At 37.7% G+C, this 14,183-nt stretch overlaps 1 protein-coding gene and 2 long non-coding RNA genes across 3 annotated transcripts; all 3 read right to left on the reverse strand.

Annotated features, from left to right (window-relative positions):
- Positions 1 to 873: 873 nt before the first annotated feature.
- LOC120656377 lies at positions 874 to 2,302 on the reverse strand. The gene is made up of 3 exons (XR_005667886.1): positions 2,184 to 2,302; positions 2,043 to 2,098; positions 874 to 1,819 (listed from the first exon to the last, which is right to left on the reverse strand). It is a non-coding gene; the product is annotated as an uncharacterized LOC120656377 (long non-coding RNA).
- A 671-nt stretch (positions 2,303 to 2,973) lies between these two features.
- Positions 2,974 to 3,564, reverse strand: LOC120656376. Its single transcript, XR_005667885.1, has 3 exons — positions 3,391 to 3,564; positions 3,191 to 3,289; positions 2,974 to 3,105 (listed from the first exon to the last, which is right to left on the reverse strand). It is a non-coding gene; the product is annotated as an uncharacterized LOC120656376 (long non-coding RNA).
- Positions 3,565 to 3,684: 120 nt separating this feature from the next.
- Positions 3,685 to 7,751, reverse strand: LOC120653613. Its single transcript, XM_039931320.1, has 13 exons — positions 7,565 to 7,751; positions 7,409 to 7,471; positions 7,222 to 7,299; positions 6,492 to 7,142; positions 6,233 to 6,406; positions 5,726 to 6,146; positions 5,564 to 5,652; positions 5,361 to 5,474; positions 5,201 to 5,249; positions 5,043 to 5,117; positions 4,671 to 4,930; positions 4,550 to 4,594; positions 3,685 to 4,023 (listed from the first exon to the last, which is right to left on the reverse strand). Exons 1-13 carry the CDS (start codon positions 7,685 to 7,687, stop codon positions 3,685 to 3,687), a joined length of 2,481 nt encoding a protein of 826 aa, XP_039787254.1. The 5' UTR covers positions 7,688 to 7,751.
- Between the last annotated feature and the right edge of the window lie 6,432 nt (positions 7,752 to 14,183).

Raw genomic sequence — 14,183 nt, forward strand, 5'->3', positions numbered from 1 at the left:
TTTTTTAACAAAATCTATAAATTAACATATATATGATTTCAGGGATTCTACACAGGACTGTTGATGGATCAGATCAAACTATCACAAGAAGATGGAAGCTCTCTAACCAATAGCCAGGTACAAAACAAATGAAAAAGATGTTTGCGAATGAAATGACTGTAGATTTATTAAAATTCTTGCAAATGTAGACTGTAAGTTTAACTTAAGTTTACTGTATGTATCTGATCAGGATGAGTATCAACAATATTTGGAGATGCTGAAAGGCAAACATGTATCACAGGTAAGAAACAAAGGAAATAAATATATCACATATTCTATTAATACTATATATTGTTAATGTGCACAAAAATATGTGACATGCAGAATTTGCAGATACAGAGTAGCACAAATGGATCATATAACAATGACATGAATGAGACACAGGATGAAGAGTCAATGAGGATAACCACAATGCAGAGTCAAGGAGAAGATAAAGAGATGGCCCCAAACATAGATGGCATGGCAAGTTTTCAGGTTAAAATTAGATAAATAATGTCTATGTTTTATAAAAATTAATTACTGCCACAATGGAAATAAGTTAATGAACCTGACTATTTCAGAGAGATCAGACGGGGAGACATGAGGAAGAGGAAAATGACATAACAATGGATGATGGAGTATGTCAACATGAAATTTTCAGCACAATCAGTTTACAAGAGGTAATGCAACTTATAATCATATAATATAATATAGGGTACAAATAATGAGTTTGTTAAGATAAGATATAAGACAAAAAACTAGAACTGAAAAAAATTCATATCAGCTGCATGCAGGTGGAAATGCCCAGGATGAAACATCAACTACATCAATGCAGATAAATGAAGAACAGCATGATGAAAATGATACAAATGGCAGCCAACCACTGACAGAGGAGGAAATAGAAGAATTTCTAAAGAGTGAGCAGCAAGCTGCAGCAGAAGGGAACAATGCGGACATAGACAGCAAATACACACCTCAGATTGGACAAGAATTTAAAAGCAGAGATGATGCCAATCATTTCTTCTCATTTTATGGGTTTCTAGCTGGATTTCAAGTAGTTGTTTCACATGTAGCTAGAACATCAGCAAAGAACAGGAACAAGGAGATATACAAGCAAGAAATGAAATGTCATCGCTATGGGAAGCAAGAAAAGAAATCTGAAGAAGAAAACACAGAAGAAACTATGATGGAGGATGGCAATAGGAAGGACAAGACCAAAAGAAAAACAAATGTACAGGTCAAGACAGACTGCAAGTGTGTGATGGTGGTTAAGGAAGCATTGGGGGTCTGGAAAATTATTAGACTTGATTTAGACCACAACCATGAGCTCAGCCCACAGAGGAGAAATCAGTTGTTCAGTGGGAAAAAATACATGACAGATATGGAGAAAGGGATAATAAGGACACTCAATGACAACAATATACCTACAAGAAAAATGATAGCTATCCTGTCTTACCTGAGAGGAGGATTGACAGCACTGCCATACAAGACAAAAGATGTGCAAAATCTGAGAACAAAAATTAACAGAGAGGTTACAGGTAATGACATGACACAAGCAATGGACTACTTCAGAAAAAGAAAAGCAGAAGATCCAACATTCTACTACAGGTTCCAAGTGGACAATGACATGAAGGTCAAAAATCTTTTCTGGAGGGAAGGAATATCACTAAAGTGGTATGCAGAATATGGTGAATGTGTGAGCTTTGACACTACGTACATGACAAACAGATATAACCTACCATTTGCACCATTTGTTGGGATTACAGGGCATGCACACACATGCTTGTTTGCATGTGCATTCCTGTCAGATGAAACAACGGAAACATTCAAATGGGTGTTTGAAACATTCCTAGATTCAATGGGAGGAAAGCATCCAAAGTCTATTATAACAGATCAAGACAAAGCAATGAAGTCAGCTATAGAAAAGGTGTTCCCAGAAAGCAAGCACAGAAACTGCTTCTTCCATATAAAATCAAAATGTTACAACAAGAATTTAAGATGCTTTGCAGCAAATAAGGGCTTACCAGAAATATTTGAAGACACAGTAAACTTCTCAGTGACAGAAGAGGAATTTGAGATGCTGTGGCAGAAAATGATACTTGATTATAAGCTTGAGAAGAACAAGTATTTCACCAAAATGTGGGAGACAAGAAAAAGGTTCATACCTGTGTACTTCAAAAATGACTTCTTCCCATTCATACAGAGCACTGGAAGGAGTGAAGGAACGAATGCAAGATTCAAAGACAATGTTGGACCTACATATAGCATTGTCAGTTTCTTGCGTGAGTATCAAAGAATAGTGGACAGTATAAGAAACAAAGAAGAAATAGAAGACAACTTCAGCAAAGAGAAGACAGCAAAGGAATTGCACTATGGGTACACAATTGAGCAGCAAGCAATGGATCTATATAACAGAAACATATATTTGAAGTTTATGAATCAATTGAGGCTGACAGAAAGATACAAATATAAGGAAACTGAACAAGGAAAATGTTTTGAAGTGTGGTACAAGTCTAATCAAATAAAGAAACATCAGAGAATTCGGAAATACATAGTGGCAACAGACTTAACTGAAGGAAAGGAGGAGTTCAGCTGCATATGTGGAAAATTCAACAAAGATGGCATCCTTTGTGCACATATCCTGAAAGTTATAGTTGAAGAAGAAATTAATAAAATACCAGAAAAGTATTTCATTGATCGTTGGAGGAAAAAAAATACTAAGTTTCACATTACTCATAGTGCAGGCTCAAATACAACTCATGAGCTACTCAAAAAAAATATCAAGAGGTTGTTCAGGGACTGCTGGATAAATGGTATCAAAATCTTGGAATCCCATTTCAACTTGCACATATTTTTCCCAATGATGCTCAAAAGAAGATATCTAGATAAGGAAAAAAATAATGAGAGTTGACAGCCAGTTAAACCAAAGTACAACAAAGATGTAAAAAAGCTAACCATGCGTTCACGAACAATTTCTTGAAATTCATCATTCTCCTTGTAGTAAGAATCAAGAATCACAAATTTCCTGTCTTTAATATCAACAACAAAGACAAACCAGTGATCCTCAAAGCAGGTTGGGAAAAAGAGCTACAAAAAATTTCAAGAAAAAATTACAGTAAGAGTATGAAAAGAAAATAAATATGAGCAGAAGAAATAATGAAACATTATATACCGCATTAGAATGGTTTAGAGGTCTAGCTTTTGATGATCTTTTGAAAGCACGAGCCAAAACATCCTGATCAGCATCATCAAAATCTTTCAAAAGATTCTCCTAAATGAATTAGAAGCATGAATTTAAAGAAAAGATCAATGTGAAGTATAAGAAACAGAAAACAAGATAATTAAAAATAATAATAATTTTGAGCCACTTACACCAATGTTAGCAAAGAAGTAATGCCTCTTCGAAACATCTGGATGACCATTGGGTTTCTGAAACAAACTGTAGCAAAAGGCAGATACAACAAAGGTCTTGACTAAGCCATCAGGCTTAAGGGATTCACCAAGAGACCAGAAAGTACAACGAACACCAGAAAGATTAACAGCATCCTCGCTGAGTAAATTAAAAATAATATGAACATATAAGTTACCTGAAAAGGTACAACAAACAAAAACAAAATGAACTGATAATAACAAGATAAAATGTATATGGGAAACCCACCTCTGGAACTATGAAGAAGCCAGCTTGCAAAGAATTTTATAGTTGAGAACCTCAGACTTGGAAACAGAGAATTTGTTGGTAGCTGTAACATAATCACGACAATAAACTCTAGAAGCGACTGCAAAACGTCTTGGCCCATGAAGTGGCAATTTACCTCCAGTTGAGGAATCAGAAGGTTTGAATCGAGAGCTTGGTTGAGAACCAGAAACACCAACTCTCTGAACAGATCCAGGTGTTTTAGTACTAGATCGTAGGTTTGAATTATACACCTCTTCAGACACTTTAGACATAGCTTGAACATTGGCAGCTAAAGAAGATTGGCCAACAATTTCAACATCTGGACATTCCTAAAAAAAATATAATGAACAAAATCTATGAATTACATCGAGACAAAGTTAAATTTACAGTATATTAGGAGGTGTAAATGAAAGGAAGGAATGCTGTCACTTTAGGGAGGGGGATTGGAAAATTAAGAAGTGTATAATACAATATTAAACATGTACAGTCAATCTCAAGTAAAAACAATATAAGTAATTACCACCACACAGAATAATACAATATTAAACACGCTTTGCTGAACAATAAAATATATAAAAAAGGAAATAAATAATAGAAAACATAAAAGGAAAAAACCTTTTTCTTTGAAGAAGAAGGAACAACTTCAGTGGTAGACTTAGAATTGGATAAATGAGAAAATAGAGCTTTCAAATTATTAGAACGAATTCTTGGGGTAGTATGAGCGGTGAATTCCAAAGTCTGCATGACAATAGGAAACTACAAAAAATAGATCTAGAGAAATATAACAAAAATATTGGAGAAAGAAGATATACAGGTAGGAAAATATAATAAATACAAACAGAAAAGAGGAGTTACCTTTTGAGATGATCGTGGCGAAACATTTTCTTGACCACAGTTACTCTGAAAAATAAAGTTTCAGACAGATGCATAAAAAAAGTAAAATACATAAACAATGAAATAAACAAATTTAACATACCTTTAGGGAAGAAAGCCTTGATAGTTTAGGTCTAGGGGAAGGAGAAACAGAATCAGGAACATAGTTGTGGTCAGGATCGAGCATGATGACATCACTTGGGCCAACATCTTGTGCAGCAAACGAAACAGACTTATTTACTCGATTATCTAGAGGGGAATTAGTACAATCAGATAAAGGAGACTTCTGAGACGATTGATGATTTCCATGAACTTTAGAAACAGAGTCATCAAATTTCTTGTACAAACAACGATACAAAGGATCTGACAAAGAAGAATAGACTCAGGATATTACAAAACTAAAATGAAAAAAATATTTATAATAAAATAAGGATAATAAACATTTATAAAAAGAATAAAAGAATTACAAACTTACGGTCAGCAGGGTAACCAGAAGGAGAAGGTACAAAACGAGAAGAAGATTTCACAATTTTAGCTGGGGTTGAATCATCTAAAAAAATTAACAAAGAATGAAAAGATTAAAACATTGAAAATTTAGGGTTCAGAATAAATATAGGTTTGAATAATACTAACTTGGCTTAATCAACTTCTTCATTACTCTATCAACAGAGGACGGACCCGGCTGATATAATTGAAGAAAATGATAAAACAATGAATAGAATATTAGAAAATATGAAACAATTACAGAATTATTAATACATATAGAAACTAAACAAAAGGAAGGTGTACATACAGTTGAATTCAATGGTTTCAATGATGAACGAGGCAAATTAGGAACCGGCAAAGACACTGATCTATTCGAATCATCGTCAACATAATTAGAGAGGACAGATTTCAAAGAAGGGACCTAAAGGAATTATTAGAAAGGAAACAATTAGAACAAAAATATAAATAAAATCAATATAAAACGGGCAGGAAAAAATATGGAGTTAAAACCTTTTGAGAATGACACTTGACATTAGGAGTTGAATATAGTCTTGATCTTTGCAGCTCATATTGAGAAGAGTATCCAAGATTATCACCATCTAACAAAAGAAAAAAAGTTATAGATCATAACATTAAAATTAAACAATGAAAAAATGAGTAAAGAAAACACACCTATGGCACCATCAGTGCTAACATTTAATTCTGCAGAATTATCCTTAGTATCTTCAGGATGCAAATTGGGTGTATTATCAGCAGAGGTGGTTTCAGCAGGAGGAGTACCAGAACCTTCTTCATCAAAGCAATGAACAACAAGCTTGATAAGATCAAGAATTAATTTTTGAGCGCGAGTATCAATGGAATAAGCATGCGTCAGAAGTTTGCAAAATGTTGACTTCAAATCTTCAGGTAAAGAATTGACGGCATGAACATCCATATTAATAGAAACACCACAATTGAAGCAGTAATTCTGAATAAGCTTGCAAATATTGGTCTTTAAAGAATCAGGAAGCTTGCACCCGGCATGTGAATCAAGCTTGTCAACAAATGAATCATCCAAAAACTTTGACAAAGGATTGAACAGAAACCTCAAGTCCTAGACACATAAAACAAACAAATCTGAGAAATAATCTAAAAAATAATACAAGAAACAAACTGGATGATTAGAAACAAACTAAATACCTTAAAATAGCAAGTACGAGAAACATCAAGTAATGGATGATATCCATAAGAACCATTAGATTTTAAATCATACTGAGAATACTCCTTAATCATGCCGCCTTTCCAAACAGATATACGAGGCACAGAATCAGAAACTTGACGAGCACCAAAATCAACAAAATCTAAGTACAACACCTGTGTACAACAGAAAAATAAATGAACCAAAAAAATAAGAGGAATGCATATAAAAAATAAACATTAGTACACAAAGAAAGCTTACAGCAAGATAATAGATGCAACCACCAAGAGTACCGCCATCAGAGTCCAAGGAACTTTTACCACGGTTAAAACTCTTCACACTATCCAATAACCACTGTAATATATATCCAGCAAAATCATACTGCTTGACATTTTGAAGATCTTCAAAAATACCAAAGTATTTGTAACTTGGAGCTTGAGAGGAATTAGGGCACAAGAAACTAGCCATAGCAACCAGAATAAAGCAGATGAAAAGATCTTCATCAGACATAGGATCATGATTCAGAAGCTTATTTGCAAAGAAACTAACAGATGGTATAGATCGCTTTCCAAACTTTGATAGAACAATAGCTTTTCCAGTGGAAGGATCAGTAGGAAACGACAAGTCAGTTATGGGAACACCAAGAACTAAGTGGACTGATTCCCTGGTAAGAGAGATAACTTTGCCATCAATTACTATGTCACCAGACCTATAGTTCACAAGTCTAGCAACCCACTTAGCAAACTTGTTAGGCACAAAGCATTTGTCAAACTGAAGAAGGCACCCAAATCCAAAATCATCAATGACATTCTTATGTTCTGGAGACAATGACTCAATAACAGATGAGAAATTTGAAACTGAGAATCTGGTAAAAGCATCTTTAGACTTTTTAACAGTGTGAGCCTTTTTCTCCTACAGAAAAATTTAGATTGAACAAAAACATGTAAATAAAACTGAAAAATACGAATGAAACATACAAAATACAAACTACAAAATAAAACAGATAAAGTGTAACCTCACGACTCAGAGCCAAAGCCAACTTCTCCTTCAAAATTTTGATTTCAGTATACTACAAATTATAGATACAACAAAGTAAACATATCAATAAAGATAGACAAAGAGAGAATATCAGCAAATCATATAAAGGGAACACAATTAGCATTAAAAGTACCACAAACCTCCTTAAGAACTTGTTTATAAGCAGCACGCTGGATAGACTGATTATCTTCAGAATATGAGCGCTGCAGCAAAAGAGATAATAAAAATGACAGACAAATGAAATAAACGAAACCATCAAATTAAACAAGTGATGAAATATAAAATAATAAACTTACATCACTCTCATTGTGACCATCATCTAAATCTTCAGATTCTGAATCAGATAAAGCTTCAAAATCCTTGTCAGAATCATCAGAACTACCTACATCTATAACCGCTTTACGCTTCTTCCTTGCCATCTTAACTAAAAAAGAACAAATAATACTGAACTTAAGGCAGCAAATCAATTAAATTGGACGAAAAAAAAGCTACTACTAAACATAACTGAAAGTGACACAAAACAAAGCTACTATTAAACGAAACTGAAACTGACTAGAAACCATAATAATTATCACAAAGCAGTATAAATAATAACTAGTCAACTAGCCTAATACAATGTTACAAACGAACCATAAGTTGAGTGCTACTAGCAAAATAAAATGAGTAAAATATAGAAGCATAATGCCAGGGGACTAAACAAGGAACTTAACGAATTAGGGGAAATCAAAACTGACGAGAGGCTAATATCACGATCACAACGCCAGGGGGCAAACAGGAAAACAAAAATGCAAACACACATATGAAAATAATTCTATAGTGTAGAAAATAACAGAATTTTGGAAGAGTAGGGTGAACCCCTCAAATGTCGAATGCCAAATGCAAAATGACACCTTGGTTATATAAGAATTACAATAAGATGGTTACCGTAACTAGAACAACTATGAACTGTAACTGGACAATTGTAAGGCTAGAAGTATACTAAGATTTAAACCAAAAACATTAGAAATTGAGAAAGGACAACAGACTAGAATTTGAATAAGATGAAGGAAAGCAAAAGAAAAAAAGGATCATGCCTTAGAGCAGGAGCAAGAAACAGATGATGGACAAAAATGAAAGGGGAGAGACGACAACTGAAGAAGAAAGAATGGCAACAGATGAAATCTAGGATTTATTGGGCCACTGAAATAAATAGAAGCCCAGCCCAGATCAGATAAATGGGAGTAAAATAGCCGATGCAAATAAAAAGAAATAAATAAAAATAGAACACCAGCCCAAATAAATGAATGGGCCTTGAGTTTATTGGGCCATGAAAATCTAGGATTGCCAAATTAACAGGATAAAAGGAAACAGACATGTACTAAGATCAGTATACTGAGCACTGTATATTAAAAATTAGAGTAATAACTAACAAGAACAGGAATAACCAACTATATAGATATGTACTAAGATGAAATCAAGGGAATCAGATCAAATTCACTGACTAAACATTGTAATGATAGTGTAATGATCACTGTAGATATAGTCTACGAACACTATCAACATCATGACACTGTATATTTAAATGACTTGATAACAGGAAAATGTGAGTGACAGAAACAAACATAGCACACAGAAAATGAAATTTAGAGAAAAACTTAAATATTTAATATGCAGAGAAAAACATGCAAATACTAGCTACTAATTATTCAGTACCTAGATAACAAAGCAGCTACACTAAATTATTCTCTCGTTGGAAGGGTTAGGTACATTAGGATATGTTCTTCCCACTTATATGAGATATGAATGAAAAGCTACCCAAACCACCAAATAACCTGGGTAAGAACATAGAGTTCCAATGAGAGAAATCTCATATACAGAAAAGGCACGATTAAGTGGGAAGAATACAGCAACTACAAATAAAATCATCAAACAGGAATGCACCAACCCGGAATCGACATGAGCAGCTGTTGAAAATGACTGGAAAAGGAACGAAATCGAACAACGAATATCCATTACCAACGATGCAAATCGACTGGAAAAGACCCTAAATAGATCTGCGAATCTCCATGAGCAGTGCTGGAAATAAATCGACAAGCAAAAAAAAATCATCAAGGACCCGATGTTACTTTAGTCAAGAGGGGGAAGTGAACTAACGCAGACGAAGAGGGGGAGGGTTGCAGGGGTCAATGGGGGCAACTGGCGGCGAGCAAAAGCACGAACAGAATCAAACGCGATCTGAAGAAGACAAGCAGACTGAAGAAGAAAGAATAGAAAGGGTCAAAATCGAACAACAAATCGACAGAGCCTCGCCTCCATGGTTGGCACCTGCAACGACCTGGTCTGCCTGCAAGACGCCGGCCACGGTAGCCGCTCTGCCCTCAGGCTCACTACTGCCAACCCGGGCACCGGCGAGGAGCTGGCGCTGCCGCTGCTCCCCTCGGCATGGGGGCTCCTGGGGTTGTAGAGCTCGAAAATAGATCAGAAAAACAGCCAAAATCAACAAGGACAACAAGAGATCCAACACCAGTAGAGCAAACACATGGAGATTAGAGACCGAAAACAACTAAATCGACGGAACAAATGGAAAAGAAAGCAGAGATCGGGAGGGACCCTAGAAGGAATCGCCTCAACTGGACGAGAGGAAAAGGAGAATGCGAAATGCCATGAGAGGGGAATCAGGCACCGAGAATAACGGAATAAAAGAAGCAGCGCGCGGACCAAAATACGAACAGTAGAGAGACCCCACATGTCAGAGAAATAAAACTAAAACTGAGTGCAGGAGGGAAATAAGAGATCAGGATGATTCAAGAAAAATATAGGACGGCCTCAAAATCGTGTGAGGAAGAGCCATGAATCAATCGAGTGACAAATCAGAAAATAGCAGTAATCAACTAATAGATCGCCATGATAAAGTAGGTTAAATTTGTGAAAATAACAACTAAAATATACACGAAGCTCAATAACATGATGAACAGAGAATGACCAAATCGAGCGCATATCCACACATGATTAAACTTCAACAAACCCTAAATCAGAAAGGGATCCGACAAAATAATGAGAAAAAAGCCTAATCAACACACAAAATAGCCTAGCAATCCCTACTAGAAGAGTGGGAGTTAGTGCTAAATAACTAACAAAATAACCAGACAAGTATGTTGCAATCGCGAAACTAAAATCACAAAATAAACGGATCTACACAAAAGGGATAAAACCAGAGATTACGATGGGGAGGAAGAAAATGAACAGTAAACAAGGGGAAACTAGGCGCGGGCGCCGACGCGAGCAGCATCACCACCACCACGCCCCCCGGCACCGCTCCATCACAAGCGCCACCTCGTCCTCGGCCTCGGTGGCTGGACGCGCGGCCTCCGACGTGGGCCGCCATGCGCGCTCCAGCGGAGAGAGAGAGAGAGAGCAGAGAACACATAACACACGCATGCAGCTTAGACGCCAATGAAATCGATTGAGAGAGGGCGAGATGCAGACTAGCTATTCAGAGGACAACAGCTAGAGCTGGCCGTGGCCGAACACAATGGAATCCCAATCCCCAAACGCAGCAACAGTTGGGGAGGAACCCACGCCCACGCCATGCCTGCAGAGAGAGAGAGAGAGAGAGAGAAGGGTCCAATCCAAGGGGAGGGGCCGGATCAGATGCATACGCCGGCCGCCTGCTGGGAACTCTCCTATCCCGCGCAACGCCTCAGCAGATCAAATCAACAACAAAAACCACAAACAAGGGAGCAAATCGAAAAGAAGTCAGGGAGGAGACGACAACAACCTGAAAATCGCCTCACCTTGCCGAGCTAGGAAGGGAGCGGAGCTCACAAGGGAGAAGAAAACGAAATGGAACTGAAAAGAAGAATGGGGATAGAGCAGCTAGAAATATCAAGCGGCAGACGAAAGAGAGGAGAGAGAGAGCAACGGGAAGATAAAAATAGAGAGCGGGAGAAAAGAAACAAAAGAGCGCGGAACCAAAAAATATGGAGCCCACATGTCAGACAAAGAAAACAGAAGAAGGAAGCGGGCGGCACAGATGAATGGCAACCAGGATCGGAGGGCCAGAAAATCGAGTGAGAGAGAGGCTCAAATCACTTGAGTGATATATAGCTTTCCCTTAAAAATAACATAAGACAATATTTTTATGAAATATTACATACCAGCCTTTTGGTCTCGAAGAGGAGCCAAGATGTTTTTTGTATTGTTGGGTCTTCCTTCCCAAGTAAACTCGTGCCCAATCTGCGAAAGTTTAACATTCCTTATTTGTTTTTTAAAATCTAAAAAAATAAGAACTAGAACTATCAAAGCTATATTTCTAAATTTTCCAAATGGAACCAAATTCCAGTGGCCAATTTACTTCCTCATATTAAGAAACTTGGTATTTTAGACTTGTTTATGATCAGCCAATACTGTTATAGGGCTTAGCTCAGCTTGTAGCAGTCAGAGCAGCAGAACACAAAAGACAAGATAAGCCCAAACAATGAAGGATTAATCAAGAGATATTTTCCAAATACACAAACTTGGTAATTGCTAAATATGTACATAGGTATGGTTCTATCTAATTCCAGGAGATATTTTCCTTGATGTACACGGTCAAACATAGTTATCAATGATCTATTTTCTTAAAAACCAATAACTAGCTTCAGACCATACTTGAAATCATAAAGCAAAACGGTTTCCATTCTGACTATAATTAGAAACCCATGCATTTGTCAACAAGTTAGGATCACTACACATATTTTTTCTTGATGAAATTTGGACTATACTTTTGAGCTCGTTTTCCCTTATTAATTGTTATCCCTGAAATTTAGCAAAATTGTTATTTTATTTCCCCTTGTGAGAGATCATGGGGAAGCACTAAATAGAAAAACGACTTACAGTTAACCGTATGTTTGTATTTGGATTTACCTTTTGCATAACATTTTCCTGAAATCCACAGTTAGCAACAGTGGGCCTATCATTGTCATTTGCTTCTATTTTTTATGACCTTAGAGAGTTTATCACTGTCCAATTTTGCGACATAATGACGCTCCGTTACATCGTCAAGTAACTCTTTCCATGTGTCTCCACAAACAAGCAGTTGAGTAGTTTCACCAACAATCCATAAACAATACCTAGAAAAAGAGAAAAATTGTCAACACATATATTTTAATAGTAGTAACAGAAAAATACAAAGCAATATGAGCGATGAACATATTTCTAGAACATGCCTTGATCTTGTAAGGCTCGTGTAAATCCTGTTGCCCTTGGTAAGCTCTGATATATTGTCAACAACTGTTGACAATATTACCACATCATACCACTTTTCATATAAGTTATCTAGAGAATTAATTTCTAGATTGAATTTTAATTTTCATGTCTTCTATATTCATCACTCATGATATTTTTTATTGCATCAACCCGATTGTTGCATAAACAAACTACACAGACTCTGAGCTTTCTATCAATATTTCTTAGACCTGAAACAAAACAAAGCAGTTGAATAAAATCATGCATTTTTACATATATTGAAATAAATTGAAACAATGGACAAAATAATGTTTTGCATTAGTTCAAGCCAAACACTAATTTTCAATCACAAAGAAGACATATTTTCTACCATTTTATTTCATCTTTGAAAATTGTTAGAATAGCAATAACTATAGAATGAAAAGGAAGGGAAACATGGGAGGTTGAGGAAGCTAACAGTTGTGTTTTTCTGAGACACAAGCTTGCTTCTTTAGATTGCATAGGTGGCGTGTAGCTCCAAGAACATAGCTAGCCTAGAAAGATTGAAGTGAGAGATTTGCCTAGAAAAGACTGGTTGCAAACTGACCTACACTGCTGCTGCCTAGCAACTTGCAGAATTCAAGTTGACTACTACTACTTATTGTCACAGGCATCTGCTAGACATACTGACGCAGGGAAAAAGGAAATGAAAAAGTCTACTTTTCCTCCCTCAGCTATCCGCAAAAGTTTTATTTTCATCCCTCTACTATAAAACCGAATATCTAGCCTCCCCCCAACTATCAAAACCTTTAGTTATACCTCACTCGGCGGTTTTTACAAGCGGTATTAATGATGTGGTCTGGTCGAACCGAAGCGCAGACTCGCTCCATCCGCCTTCTAGGTTGACGATGAAACGCAGGTCACCGAAGCGCACGAGCACGCCCGGGACCCAGCCTCCAGCGTCGATGGCTATCCGCCACTAGGTGAAGAAACGGTCAAAACACGAAAAGACCACTACTTGGCGCGCCAACTGCCGGTGTTTTTTACCACCGGCTAGTGATTCTCATGGTTTGCGTGTTTAGGGCAGATGGTATGCACAAAGACACAAGAATTATACTGGTTCGGGCCGCCAAGAGGCGTAATACCCTACGTCCAATTCGTCGCAGCTCGTGTATCATGCATTAGTTTCCAGTAGGGATTACATACGGGCGAGATAGGGATCTGTGTCCCAAGTCTCTGGTGTGAGCGTGGATGTGCTATTCTAACGTCTGGTCGGGACGGCTAGGGAGCTCTGGTCGGGCAGAGGCCCGCGGCATCCCGGCCAGAAGATAGTATTCTCAGGCGCTCGCGCGTGTGTGGAAAAAGATCTCTTAAGGGCTCTCCCCCGTGGGGGTCCGTCTCCTCCCTTTTATACCTCAAGGGAGGGCACGACGTATGAGAGAGAGAGAGAGAGAGTCAACTATCCGTGGAGTCATTGCCGTCGTCCTCTTCCCCCATTGGCGGACACGTCTTGCCGCGCTGTTCGCGAGGTGGAGGACGTGAAACTATCCTCGCCGTATAGCGCACGCCCCTATCCTACTCCTGGCCCGCTGTAGGACACGATGGGGGTGTGCGCCACTGTTCGCTGCATCAGGGCACGTCTTGTCGCCTGCCATCCCACGCCGCTTGTCAATCCGCGCGACGCGGATCGTGGTGGTCCCATCTTTCGGTCGGGCGCACTCCCTTTGGCGG

The sequence above is a fragment of the Panicum virgatum genome, chromosome 1N, assembly GCF_016808335.1.
Source record: "Panicum virgatum strain AP13 chromosome 1N, P.virgatum_v5, whole genome shotgun sequence".
NCBI classification, from domain to species: Eukaryota; Viridiplantae; Streptophyta; class Magnoliopsida; order Poales; family Poaceae; genus Panicum; species Panicum virgatum.